This window comes from Equus przewalskii, chromosome 19 (assembly GCF_037783145.1).
Source record: "Equus przewalskii isolate Varuska chromosome 19, EquPr2, whole genome shotgun sequence".
Taxonomy (NCBI): domain Eukaryota; kingdom Metazoa; phylum Chordata; class Mammalia; order Perissodactyla; family Equidae; genus Equus; species Equus przewalskii.
The window spans coordinates 33860950-33873150 of NC_091849.1; the positions used below are offsets into that span (position 1 = coordinate 33860950).

At 44.1% G+C, this 12201-nt stretch overlaps 1 protein-coding gene across 2 annotated transcripts; it reads right to left on the reverse strand.

Moving 5' to 3' along the window:
• Positions 1–817: 817 nt before the first annotated feature.
• Positions 818–5670, reverse strand: LOC103540143 (HLA class II histocompatibility antigen, DO alpha chain). Of its 2 annotated transcripts, none has more exons than XM_008506658.2 (5): positions 5480–5670; positions 4045–4293; positions 3440–3721; positions 3173–3344; positions 818–2962 (listed from the first exon to the last, which is right to left on the reverse strand). In XM_008506658.2, the coding sequence occupies exons 1-5, from the start codon at positions 5559–5561 to the stop codon at positions 2959–2961; spliced, it is 789 nt and encodes a 262-aa protein (XP_008504880.2). In that variant the 5' UTR covers positions 5562–5670; the 3' UTR covers positions 818–2958. The 2 variants fall into 2 exon arrangements, with proteins under 2 accessions (XP_008504880.2, XP_070440435.1); XM_070584334.1 differs by having other exon boundaries at positions 4045–4455; positions 5480–5608.
• Between the last annotated feature and the right edge of the window lie 6531 nt (positions 5671–12201).

Here is a 12201-nt window from a genome sequence, read left to right on the forward strand (position 1 = left end):
ACGTGATCATGATAATATAAACACTGAACATCAAGCTAGCCTAAGTGACAATACAAAATCCTTTTGATACAAAAGTATCAAAGGAAGGGAACGTGGGAAGGGGAATGTGCATAAAGTGAGGATGAAAAAAATATCTAAACCTCCTCTCCCACAGCAGGAAGTAAAGAATAAAGCCTAAAGCTGAAAGATCAAGATGTAGCCACACAAACGTGTTATTTAGAGACGGGAGGGCGGTCAATACCAATAAAATTGGTTAAAACAGTTGAAAGTTATTGCCTCTAGGGCTGAGGACATGGTAGGAGAGAGGGCTGGAGCCTGGAATTTTTTAAGCAAATCTTGTAGGAGTATTTGACTCTTTATGTGTATAACATAACTTTGTTAAAAATTAAAAGAGAGCGAGAGGATTGGAAGACGGGATCTGGAGGCAGCCCACGAAGAAGACTTTCAGAGAGAGTGACCGGGAGGAGCTCGTGGGGATGGGCGAGGCTGGGGTACAGGACAGAGAGGGGATTTGATGTTCTCATTATATAGGAGAGATGACATGTTTATTGTGTGTAGGGGGACCCCGCAAAGAAGGGAGTTTGACAATACAGAAGAGGAGGTGACTATTGAACTCTGTCGTAAAAGAGAATGGAGTCAGATCAAGAATGCAGGAGGACAATTTTTTTTTTAATGATAGACGATATTGAGACTAGAAGAAACAAATGTGAGTATGAAGGCAGACACATAAATCTAAGAGATTTGGAATTGTTCCTAGAAGTTCCACTTCCAGGGTAATGTATGCATAGTGAACAAAGCACACTTCTAGTCAAAAGAAGACACTTTTAATGACTTTATTAAACCTTAGGACAGAGATCAGAGAAATGCCTTTCCAAGCTTGCAAGTGAAAACTTTTAAGCAAAAGATCAGCAGAAAGCAGGGCGCTACGGGGACAGACAAATCTCATGGTGTCTTCTGAGAACCAACCCATTCTTCTTTCTCTGAGAACAATCTGACCCCTCACCTCAGGGGTGGGTGCTTGGCAGCCATGATTACATTATGGGACATGTACATTGTCCCACAGTCACAGAACATTGGTCTGGGATGGACATCTGCCCCAAGTTTGGCCAGTCATTTATTTTTCCAAGAATTTAAAATTGTGATTGGCAGTCTCTGTGGGTGGCTAGAGCTGAGGTGATAGTCAAACTCAGGAGCTGTATGGTGGACACACTAGCTGAAAAGGACAGTCAGTCCCAGAGAGAAAAATACGGCAAACATGCAGAGGGACCTAGAGAACACAGACCACATAGCCCAGAGAGAGAACGAGAGAGGCTGCTCTAGGTTCTGCTGGCTTTTCAGCTCTGAGTTCTGCTCCCTCTGAGGCCTGGCTAAAACCTACTCTTGTGTTCTGGGTAAAGACCACTCCTGTGTCTTTATTGTAAATATCCTCTCCTTTTGTCTGTGACCATTTTAAGAGGGTTTCCATTACTGGCAAACAAAAACCTTGACTAGATGGTCCTCCCTCATTTCCAGCAGAGTCTTCTGGCCATTGATTTCTCCCAACTTACTCTCTCCTGGGAAGTCCACAGAGACCCCATAATATCTTGGTGTCTTTCTTTTCCAGGACCAAATGCTCACAACACAAACTCCAATCTTGCCCCTACTTACCTGTGTCTTGCTCAAATTCTATGCCCTAAAAGAGCCAGGTTCTCTGGAAAGCCTTCCTAGACCCCCTCAGACCTTCCAGATCCCTTCTTCCAACGAGCCCTAATAGCACAGATTATGTCAGTGGGTCCCAGTTACCAGACTGGGTCCAGGATGGCTGCGTCAGCATCATCTGGAGCGTGTTAAAAATTACAGACTCCCTGTCACCACTCCCCCGACCCCCAAGATTCTGATTCAGTAGATCTGGGTGAAGCACGCCTGTACTTTTTTAAAACTCCCAAGTGATTCTTATGTGCATCTCTGATTGAAAACTACTAATCTGTACACCACTCATTTGGTACTTGGCATAAACTATTTTGTACGGTTACTTGTCTCTTTGTGTGTTTTTAAAATTTTGTTCACAGTAAACTAAAATCTTCCAGCCCACGTATTCAGAGAGCACTCACATGGATCTCTCAGACCTCCCCTCTCACCAGACGGCTTGCAGATCTATTCTGCTACCCTCCTACCTAATACGTTTGACCCCAGGTTGAGGGAGGTTTTGTCTAAGCCTTGGACCACTCTTTGTCACGCACGAGACTCTAAGGAATGTAGATAAAAGAGATGACGGCATAGATCACAGCTGGACACCAATGACTTCTTCATTACGGAGCAAATCTAGACAAGAGTGGAATTCCCATGAACCTCTCCTCTCCTCTCCTCTCCTCTCCTGGAGCCCTGCAGAAAACTGCTGTTGGTTGAGGGGAGTTGCAACTAAGAGGGTACTCTGTATCCCTTTCAGGGAAAATCTGATTTCAGGAGGCAAATCTCATGAAGTCCTTGTGAAATGGCCCATGCACAAGTAACACACAATGGGCACCAAATTGCTGAGTCAAATGGAGCAAGCCATAGCTGGACTGGCCTGAGGATGACTGCCAATCCCAAGTACCAGGTGGTCACTCTTAGTGGTCATCACCCAGGATCCCCTCTTCGAGATTCCAGCATCCCTCACACCCTGGGAGAATTGGCCAAGACCTGGCAAAAAGGATACAGTGAAAAACACTTAAAGAAGTTACTGCTGTTAGCCAGAACTTTGAGTAGAGCAAGAAAATATGAGTGTCTGTGTTAGGAGTGTGAAGGGGAGATGGTTGGTTTCCCCACCCCAAGTCCTGCCATGAGTACTGGGGCCACAAAGGGATAGAGGTTAATCCCATTCAAAGTTAGCACAGTGGGGATGTACTTAGTAGACTGTGGCACTGAACATGCAAAGGCTGTCAGAAACTTGCGAGGAATCCTTAGGGTGTCTCCCACTATCCGTTTCTCTCAGAATCGTCATTACCTAAAGGAGCAAAAACCATATGACCCAGGCTGTTCAAGCTCACAATTCTGGGATCCAATCTCTGACTGCCCACATCCCCCAAACCTTACCCCTCACCTCACCTCTGCTCTTCTATTCCCTGCCCACTGCTTGTCTATAGTATCACCTTCCCTGACCCCATTCCTCCCCACAGAATCTCTTATTCTCCACCCCGATCCTGGTCAGACTCACCTACTTTCCTTCCCCAGACGCCCAGGGCCTCTGCGCCTGGGGGCACCGGACAAACATGTGCTTATGATGAGGAGGATGGTGCCCACGAGGAAGCTCACCAGGCCAATGGCCAGGCCAAGGACACAGATCAGAGTCTCTGTGATGTCTGGCGGCAGGATAGGCACCTGAGGCTCTGCGGGGGAAAGGAAGAGTGTGGGGTAGAGCAAAGGTTCTAGAGTAAAGGAAGCACAGGTCTGGGAAGGGTGGGCTGGGGAGGGGACTCCATACCCCAGTGCCTGAGGAACGGCTCTGCCAGGCCCCAGTGCTCCACCTTGCAGTCATAGAAGTCATCAGCTGAGGGAACGAAGGTCAGGTAGTGGAACTTGCGGAACATGTGGTCAGGCTGGGAATAAAAGCTGGTCTGGGCCACCCCCTCGGTGATTGTTTGACCATTACGCAGCCAGGTGATGTTGATCACAGGGGGGAAGATGTTTTCCACAATGCAGATGAGGACGTTGGGCTGGCCCAGCTCCACTCGAGACTTGGGGAGTATGGTCACTCTTGGAGGCACTAGGAGGAATGAGGCCCTGAATCCCAGAGGCTCATCCCATATTTAGCCATCTGCAGGCAGGAGATGCTCTGGGAGGGCAGCCAAGGGCTCCTGTACCTGACAGGCCCCTGAACAGGGAGACTAGGTGGGAGGGGTCATCGCTCAAGAAGGAAGAGGGTACTGAAGGGGTCTGAGAAGATCTAGGACCTCCTGGGAAAGAAAAGGTCTGCGCACAACAGTCACAGATTCTGAGTGCGGAGAGAGGCCTGTGAGGTGGGAAGGAGGCTTCTCTGGACCTCCACGTCTGACCTGGGAGGAGCGGGGCAGAGGAAGGGCCGGGTACCGTTGATGGCTCTGGTGCGGTTGGAGCGTTCCACCAAGACTTCCAGATGGACTCTGATCATCGCGATGCTGGCCAGGCCATTCTGCGGGTCAAAGCGGGTGAGGTCGCCGAACTCAGGCAGACGCCAGGCAGCCTCCCTCTTCTTCAGTTCCACAGAGAACAGCTGCTCCCCATCAAACTCATGGGAGAACTGACCCGAGGCGCCATAGGACTGGTAGAAGGCTGGTCCATAGGAGGCCATGTGGTCGGCTGCATCGGGTGAGTTCAGGGCCAGGGAGAGAGAAGAAACTGTATCAATCTCATGCATGACTTGTGTTGTGTTGAGTCTCTAAGTCTGTGCTCTATCCTGGGTTTTGTCGAGGGCAGAGTCCTTTCCGACTTGAGCTGGTCCTTGGTGAGTGGAATTGTTTGCTGGGGGACGGAAGGGAAAGGATGGAGGGAAATAGGCACATGCCCAGCACACTGGCTGCACAGAGACATGGGTGCAGCCTGCATTCCAGGTTGGGAAGAGGAGAGGCTGCCAAAAATCATGTTGGGGATTCCCAACATTAAATCTTGGCTATGATCCTCTGCTCTAGCTGTGCAATCAGGCCCTGTGTGTGAGATGAGGGTGTGTGGGGGTGCGACAAGCAGGAAATGATTAAGGATAGGAGCATAAGTGGAGATCTGGGCACAGACGTGCAGTGTAGGGGGGTTGTGAGGGGAAAGGGGCTATGGCTGGCAGGAGTAAGAATTAAGATTTATGACACAGAGACCAAAAAAGGCAGCCCAGGGTATTGCAGAGAGCAGCAGAAAAGGAGCCAGAAGTTCGTGTCCCAACTCCTCCATCTCACAGCATTATGACTGAACATGTCTTTTCCCAGAACTGAGGCTCAGTTTTGTGGAAATTAAGGATTAGGTTTTAATTGGTAAGATTCTTTTAGAATTCTATGAAATTATTTGTTCAACAGTCATTGAGAGACTACTGTGTGCCCAGCACAATGCCAGAGCAAGAGGAAATAAAGAAGAACCAGCTGTGGACCCCACGACACAAGTCCCTCGTGTCCAGTGCGGGATAAAGACAGATAAACAGTTGACTGCTGACCTGGTGATGTATACTGCAACAGAACCCGACTTGAACGGGCACACTCCAAGCCAGGATGTGGTAGAGAAATCAGGGTGCTGGGCAGCAGTAGCATGGAGGTTTGGGTCTCAGAAAGGAAGACAGAATTGGGCAGGAACCTGAACCTGAGCCTGACACTGACACCGCTGGACTAAGCTGCACCTGTATCTTAGGTCCAGAATGGACACGACAGAGTGAGAGGGATAGGAGTCTCTTAGTAAAAGGAGCTGCCCATAAACCAGAGGGGGAGGAACAATTCATGCTCTGTACTGTCTTGCGCGTAAGCCGATACCCTACATCTCCTCTCCTCACCCAGTCGCCCTCAGCACTCACCCTTGATGGCCTCAGCTTCCTGGGGGCTCAGGAGGGTCATCAAGGTGTGAAGTCCCAGGACCAGCCCCCCACTGAAGACCATTGCCCTCTGGTGCTCTAACCAAATAAGTCTCGGTTTGTCGGTGTCGGGGGTAAAGGAAGAAGGCGGAGGTAAAGAGGAAGAAAACAGATACTAGGATGGGGAGACCCCTGCTGCATTCAGCCAATCAGAGAAATTCTTTGAGTTAATGTAGCTGTTGCTGGGTAAAGAAGTAGAGTAACGAGCCTGGGTGAGAAGATGGACGAATGCATCGGGCCCACGAGCACCTGGGACTCTTGGTCCACCGGGGAGTCAAAAGGAAGTCTCTGTTTGGGGGGCTTAGCTCAACTGTGACTACATCCGCCAAGAGGCGACCCTCCGAAGGCAGAGAAAAGGCTGTTGGAGCACCGCACAGCTGAGCTGAGACAAATCCTCTATCTGATCCGTCGTGTAGAGAATCCTACACTCCCTATAAGTTTCTGTGGACAAATTTGGAGTTAAAAAATACAATAAATTTTACTGAGAAATTTGAAAAGGGAAACATTCGCTATGCAGTAGAATAAAAATCCTTGAAACCTTTAAATTACTTTAGAAAATATTACTTTATTTCATTGTGTGAGAAAAAATGCATAATTGTTGGAGATGTTTAGTGGTTGGAGATGTTTAGTGGTTTGGATGTAGGGAGCCGCGATGGGTTGTTCTGAGGAGCACAGAGGGTGCGGGGTAACCTCCAGCTGTCCCTGCAGGTTCCCTGGACACCCTTCTCCACGCTGTCTGGGGGCTGCCCAGTGCGGACGCATCACCCTTGCCTTTGGCTTCTGGTTGGACTCAACCAACAGGAGGCATTGGCAGAATTAGTCTAATATAAAATATACGTATAAGGATAACTGTCTATCCAGGTGAAGAGAAGTCTATTCAAATATCTAAAGGCCATTTGTAAAAGATCATGAAAATAAATTATTTTCAATTTGAAAGGGATCTAAGAAATCCTCTTGTTCTGTGGTTCCAAATGTGGCTATACAGGAGAATCATCTGGGGAACTTATTAAAAATACAAATTCCTGGGTTCCATCCCAACCTGAGTTGGATTAGCCTTTCCGAGGGGAGCCAAGGGCGCTGTGTGTTTGCGTGCTCCCTAGGTGATTCTTGGGCAGCCAGCCTGTGGACTGCCTTCTGGCAAAAACTGCTCTGATGCTCTTTCCTCGAAGAATAAGGGATTCCTGCATTGAGTGGAGCAGATCATGGCTTGTGACTGCAATTAACCAAATTACAACTGCTAATGAATTTGGGTGGCACAGTTTATGGGGAACCCTAACCTTAGTTCTTTTTGTTTCCATTCCCCAGCCTCGCACATATTGGGTGCTTGATAGATATTTTTGCACGAATGAATGGGCACAGCTTGGGTTCTGCCCTGGTTAGGTCCCTCCCACTTTCTCCTTTGGATTGGGAGCTGGAACCATGGGACAATGGGATAGTAGATTGATGAATCATGGAAAGTTCATGATAAAGAATGTTGCTTCTTTGTTTAGTAGCAATTAAGTGTTATTTCAAAATATATGGGGATTTTTTAATGTATTGGGTTTTTTTGTTATTAACTTCTAATTTAATTGCATTATAATCCAAGAATCTTGTGAGTATGATGCATCTTAGAAATTTATCGAGACCTGCTTTATGGTTTGGAATGTGGTCCATATTTGTAAATGTTTCACATGGGCTCTAATTGTTGGATGCAGAATTTTATACATGTTTCTTAGATCAAGCATGTTAATTTTGTCATTCTAATCTATCAGCAGTCAGTTGTGACTACTGTCCCTTCTCCTCCCCACTCCAGCAGGGGTTTCAGCCTTGATTTTCTCCCCAACCCTCAACAGCTGCACGAGCACTCAGGATCTCTCACTGTTTCTGCAGCATGGGGCAGGCAATGGTTGTTCAAGGCCAACAATGGAGAGAGGCAGGAACAGACCACCTCTAATGAACCTTCTCCCAGCAAGCAACCCAGCCCACTAGTTCAAAACACCTTTCAGTCTCACTAGGCATTCCCCACTATTTTCCCTCTATGGTTCCTCCAGGGTTGGTTTGTAGGAGTGGAAACCAATAACACACGCTAGTTTATCCTGGCAGGAAGCAGGTCTCTCCATTATTTTCTTGTAATATTTATATAAGAACCTCTGTCCCTCCTAGATAGAAAAGTCAAGGGATCATGGTTTATTGGTTCTTTCTTACGCAATCTCCCCTCTCCTCCAACTGCTAGCACAGTATTAAATAAATGCTTGTCAAATAAACAAATAGATGATAACAAATAAAAGTAAGTACCAGTGGTTCTACAGAGAGACATTCCAATACTGGGAACAAATACAGGCTCAACAAAAAACTGAGTAAAGTTGACTATAACATAAATTTTAAAGTTTGAATATGACATAAATTCAGTTACTCTAAATTGTCTAAAACACTGAGTTTGAGGTAAAGGTAGTTGATTCTATCATGTGCTCTGGGGCATAAGTCGAGGTAGTGTTAGGAGATATTATTCATTAAATATTTGTGGGACACCTACTGTGTCCCGGGCACTGTGTCCTGCAGTGGGAACACAGAGAGGAGCAGGGCGTGGCCCCTTCCTTCTAGGATGGTGCTGTCCAATACAGTGGCCACCACCACATGTGGCTATTGGGCGCTTGCAATATGGCCAGTCTGAATTACGATATACTATAAGGATAAAAACACTGGATTTCAAAGACTTTGTAAACATATATATATAATTTATACATTTATAAACATATAACATAAATGTTTAAATATATGATATATAAATAAATATAATCTCAATAATTTTTATACTGATTAATGTTTAATTGACAATATTTTGCCTGTTAGTTTTTAAATATATTATCAAATTAACTTCACCTATTTCTTACTGCTTTTTTAATGTGGCTCCTAGAAAACTTGGCATTGAATATGTAACTCTCACTCTATTTCTATTGGACACGGCTGCTCTGGTGGTTCTTGGTTTGCTACCAGTTGGCCATTCACTCTTTTCTTAGATTCTTCCTTTAAGCAGCCTACTTGCCAGGGTCCGTACGTCCTTTCCTGTTACCCCTAGAGCTTCCACTAGGGGGCGATGTTATCTCTCAATGTTTCAATTCTGGACCTTAGATCTATTTTGTGTGTGTATATATATGTATTTAACTATTCAATCTATTTTGCTTCAGGCACTGTGCTAGACTCTGGGACCACACTATGATTTCTGCCATCAATGATCTTTCAATCTATTATGGAATGCTGTACACAGATCTAAGTAAGATGTGAAAACAGGAAAAAGAAAGCCCATTATATTAATGTGCAATATGGATGCTTACATGATCTTCGACTTTCTGGGGTGATCCTTTCTTGGTAATTAATTAAATAGCTCCAACCCACATAACTGCAGGAATTCAAGTGATCCGGTTCTCTCCCCAGAATTTCCTGGACAAAGAAGTGATACAGGTGTGTGCTTGCGTACGCCAGGTGGTCCATGTCATCTCTTGCTCCAGGCACACTGTTTCAGTCATTTTGAGGCAGCTCTCTACCATAGCAGATTTCTTACCAGTCATCACTTTCTCAGGCTCTGAACTTCTGTCGTGTTGCTGGAAGCTGCTTGCTTCCCCTGGAACGTTCCCCTCCCATTTCCTGACTTCTCTAAATCCCAGAGCCCCAACCTCTACCTCCTGGGAAGAAACTGAAAATTTTAAGCTAAAATCACTCTTCCTGTATATCTGCAGTTTGAAATTTATGCATTATATGTAAAAAAAAAATTTAAAAAGTAACATTTAAAAAATATATAACTGGTCTCATTACACTCTAGAGCAACAATTTCACGTAATCATAGGAAAACCCCCAGAGTGGCCATTTAAAGGTATAGATGCAGCTCTTCTTGTTTAAAAGACATGTTTTTGAGAAGATTCGTCTCTCTTTTGGGAAAGGCCAAGTCTTTTACGGTTTCTGCTCCTCCCCCTTCTCCTTTTTGTGTGGAGTGACATCCTGGGACAGAGGGTAAACTTACGAAACATTATGGCTGTGGGAAGCTGTGTTTGGGTGGCTTTTTTCTCTTTTCTGATGGTTTTCTGCTTCTAGTATCACCTTGGCCATTGGCCTCTGCCCTCTCTCCTTCATTTGCCAAAGTTTCTGTGGCTGGTCTAATTTGTGATCGATTCTTCTTGGCAAAGGCAACAGATCTCAGCCGTTTGCCCTGCTGATGGGCCCCAGCACTGCTCAGCTCTTGCTGCATATCCGTTAGATCTTGATGTGGCTGCCACCTGATCCTGGGCCTGTGTGGTCAGGACAGTGGCCCTTGAACCCAGGCCAATCCTGCCCTCTCCATGGCCACCCTGAAAATCAATTTACTGAACATCAACTTTCTAAAAATCAACTCACCACCAAATGGCCAACCAATCAGAAATTAACTCACCAAATCATCAATTTTCCAATTTTACCCATTTACCAAAAGCTTGATTCTTTAACTCTGTAAAGTTTTTGTCACTTTTTGTTGAATCAAATGGTTTTACAGCTTTTGAAGGTTTTTAAAAAATTTTAGTTAATTTAGTTTTCCTTTTTGTCTGCATAGTAGATTTTAAAGTAATGTTCAGTTTGCCAAATCTTAAGAAAACAAGAAGATGATAACGGCGGAAGAGTTTTTTAATCTCTCCAAGAGTCCTCACAAAACCAGAGGGAGCGATGGGGTAGCAAAGGAAAGTACCCAGAGACGACGTCTTTAACAAACTAGAGATGAGGCAGCCCCTGAAACTCTAGAATAGGAGTGGGTAGGTCCAAACAACCTCACACGATTCTGTAGGTTCTAGCGCTGTGTGGAGGTAGTAGGGGGATGAAAAGGAGAGTTTTGATGTTTTGAGGTTCTCAGGACCACAGAAATGGCCAATGAATACTCACCTCCTAAAGGAGATGGTCCCAGACTAAATGCATATTCAGCAAAAAACTCTAAGAACCGAGACTTTTGGAATTTCAGAAACCCCTCTTTCTCTTACCAGTGTCCTGCTTTCAAGACCATGACTTTGCTAGAGCTGTCAGTATTCTGTTTCGGAATATTGTTTCTATTTGGTCTTCTGTGATAAAAATCCTATTTTTCCCTAAGACAATGAGTATCTCTGGGTGAATAGGCATAAGATCACATCCAAAGAAGAGTGAAAAAGAAAACATTGACCTTTAGTAAATTAATATTTTTATAATAAAATATCCCCATATGCTGCACAGAGACACATAACTTCTGCCTACCTCTACTAACTCTGGATATTTCATTAATAATGAAAAAGCATATGAATATGTTTTCTTAAATCAAAGGTCAATTTTCTCCTTGAGATTAATTACATCTCTAGAACATGAAAGCAGCACTGTGTATTTGAAATAGTAATCTTTTATAGTTTTAGCTCTTACATTTAGACTTTGATCCATTTTGAGTTAATTTTTGTAAAGGGTGTTAGATAAGAATCCAACTGCAGGGCCGGCCTGGTGGCACAGCGGTTAAGTTCGCACGTTCTGCTTCTCGGCAGCCTGGGGTTTGCTGGTTCAGATCCCGGGTGCGGACATGACACTGCTTGGCACACCATGCTGTGGTAGGCATCCCACACAGAAAGTAGAGGAAGATGGGCATGGATGTGAGCTCAGGGCCAGTCTCAGCAAAAAGAGGAGGACTGGCAGTAGTTAGCTCAGGGCTAATCTTTCTCAAAAAAAAAAATAATAATAATAATCCAACTGCATTCTTTTGCATGTGAATATCCAGTTTTCCCAGCACCATTTGTTGAAAAGACTGTCCCACTTTCTCCCACTGAATTGTCCTGGCACTCTTGTTGAAAATCATTTGACCCTATAGGCAAGAGTTTATTTTGGGGTTCTCTATTTTATTCCATTGGTCTATACGTCTGTCTTTATGCCAGTACCACACTGTTTCAATTACTGTAGCTTTGAAGTAAATTTTGGAACAAGACTCTCAACTTTTTTCTTCCTTTTCAAGATTGTTTTGGCAATTTGAGGTCCCTTGAGATTCTATATGAATTTTAGGATGGATATTTCTATTTCTGCAAAAAAAAAATCATTAGGATTTTGATAGGAATTGCATTGAATCTGTAGATTCTTTTGGATTTTATTGACATTTTAATAACACTGTCTTCCAATCCATAAACATGGAATGTCTTTCCGTTATTTATGTCTTTAATTTCTTTCAGCAATGTTTTTTAGTTTTCAGTGCATATAGTGTTCACAATCTTGGTTAAGTTAAATCCTAAGAATTTTATTCTTTTTGATGCTCTTACATATGGAGTTATTTTCTTACTTTCTTTTTTGGATTGTTCATTGTTATTGTATAGAAACGTAATTGATTTTTGTGTGTTGATTGTGTATCTTGCTATTCTGCTGAATTCATTTATTTATTCTAACAGGTTTTTTGGTGTGTTCTTCAGGGTTTTCCACTTATAAGATTATGCATCTTTGAATAGATATAGTTGTACTTCTTCCTTTCCAATTTGGATGTCTTTTCTTGTTGTTGCCTAATTGCTCTGGCTAGAATTTCTAATACTATTTTGAATAGGAGTGGCAAAAGCAGGTAACCTTGTCTTGTTCCTGAAATTACAGGAAAAATTTCCTGTCTTTTACCATTGATTATGCTGTTAGCGGTGGGTTTTTTATATATGGCTTTTATTATGTTGAGGTAATTTCCTTCTACT

Coding starts and splice junctions, on each gene's coding strand:
- LOC103540143 (XM_008506658.2), bottom strand. CDS start 5,561: ATGGTCTTCAGTGGGGGGCTGGTCCTGGGACTTCACACCTTGATGACC. Junction 3,722..4,044: donor CCGCACCAGAGCCATCAACG/GTACCCGGCCCT, acceptor CATTCCTCCTAG/TGCCTCCAAGAGTGACCATA. Junction 3,345..3,439: donor GCCGTTCCTCAGGCACTGGG/GTATGGAGTCCC, acceptor TTTCCCCCGCAG/AGCCTCAGGTGCCTATCCTG.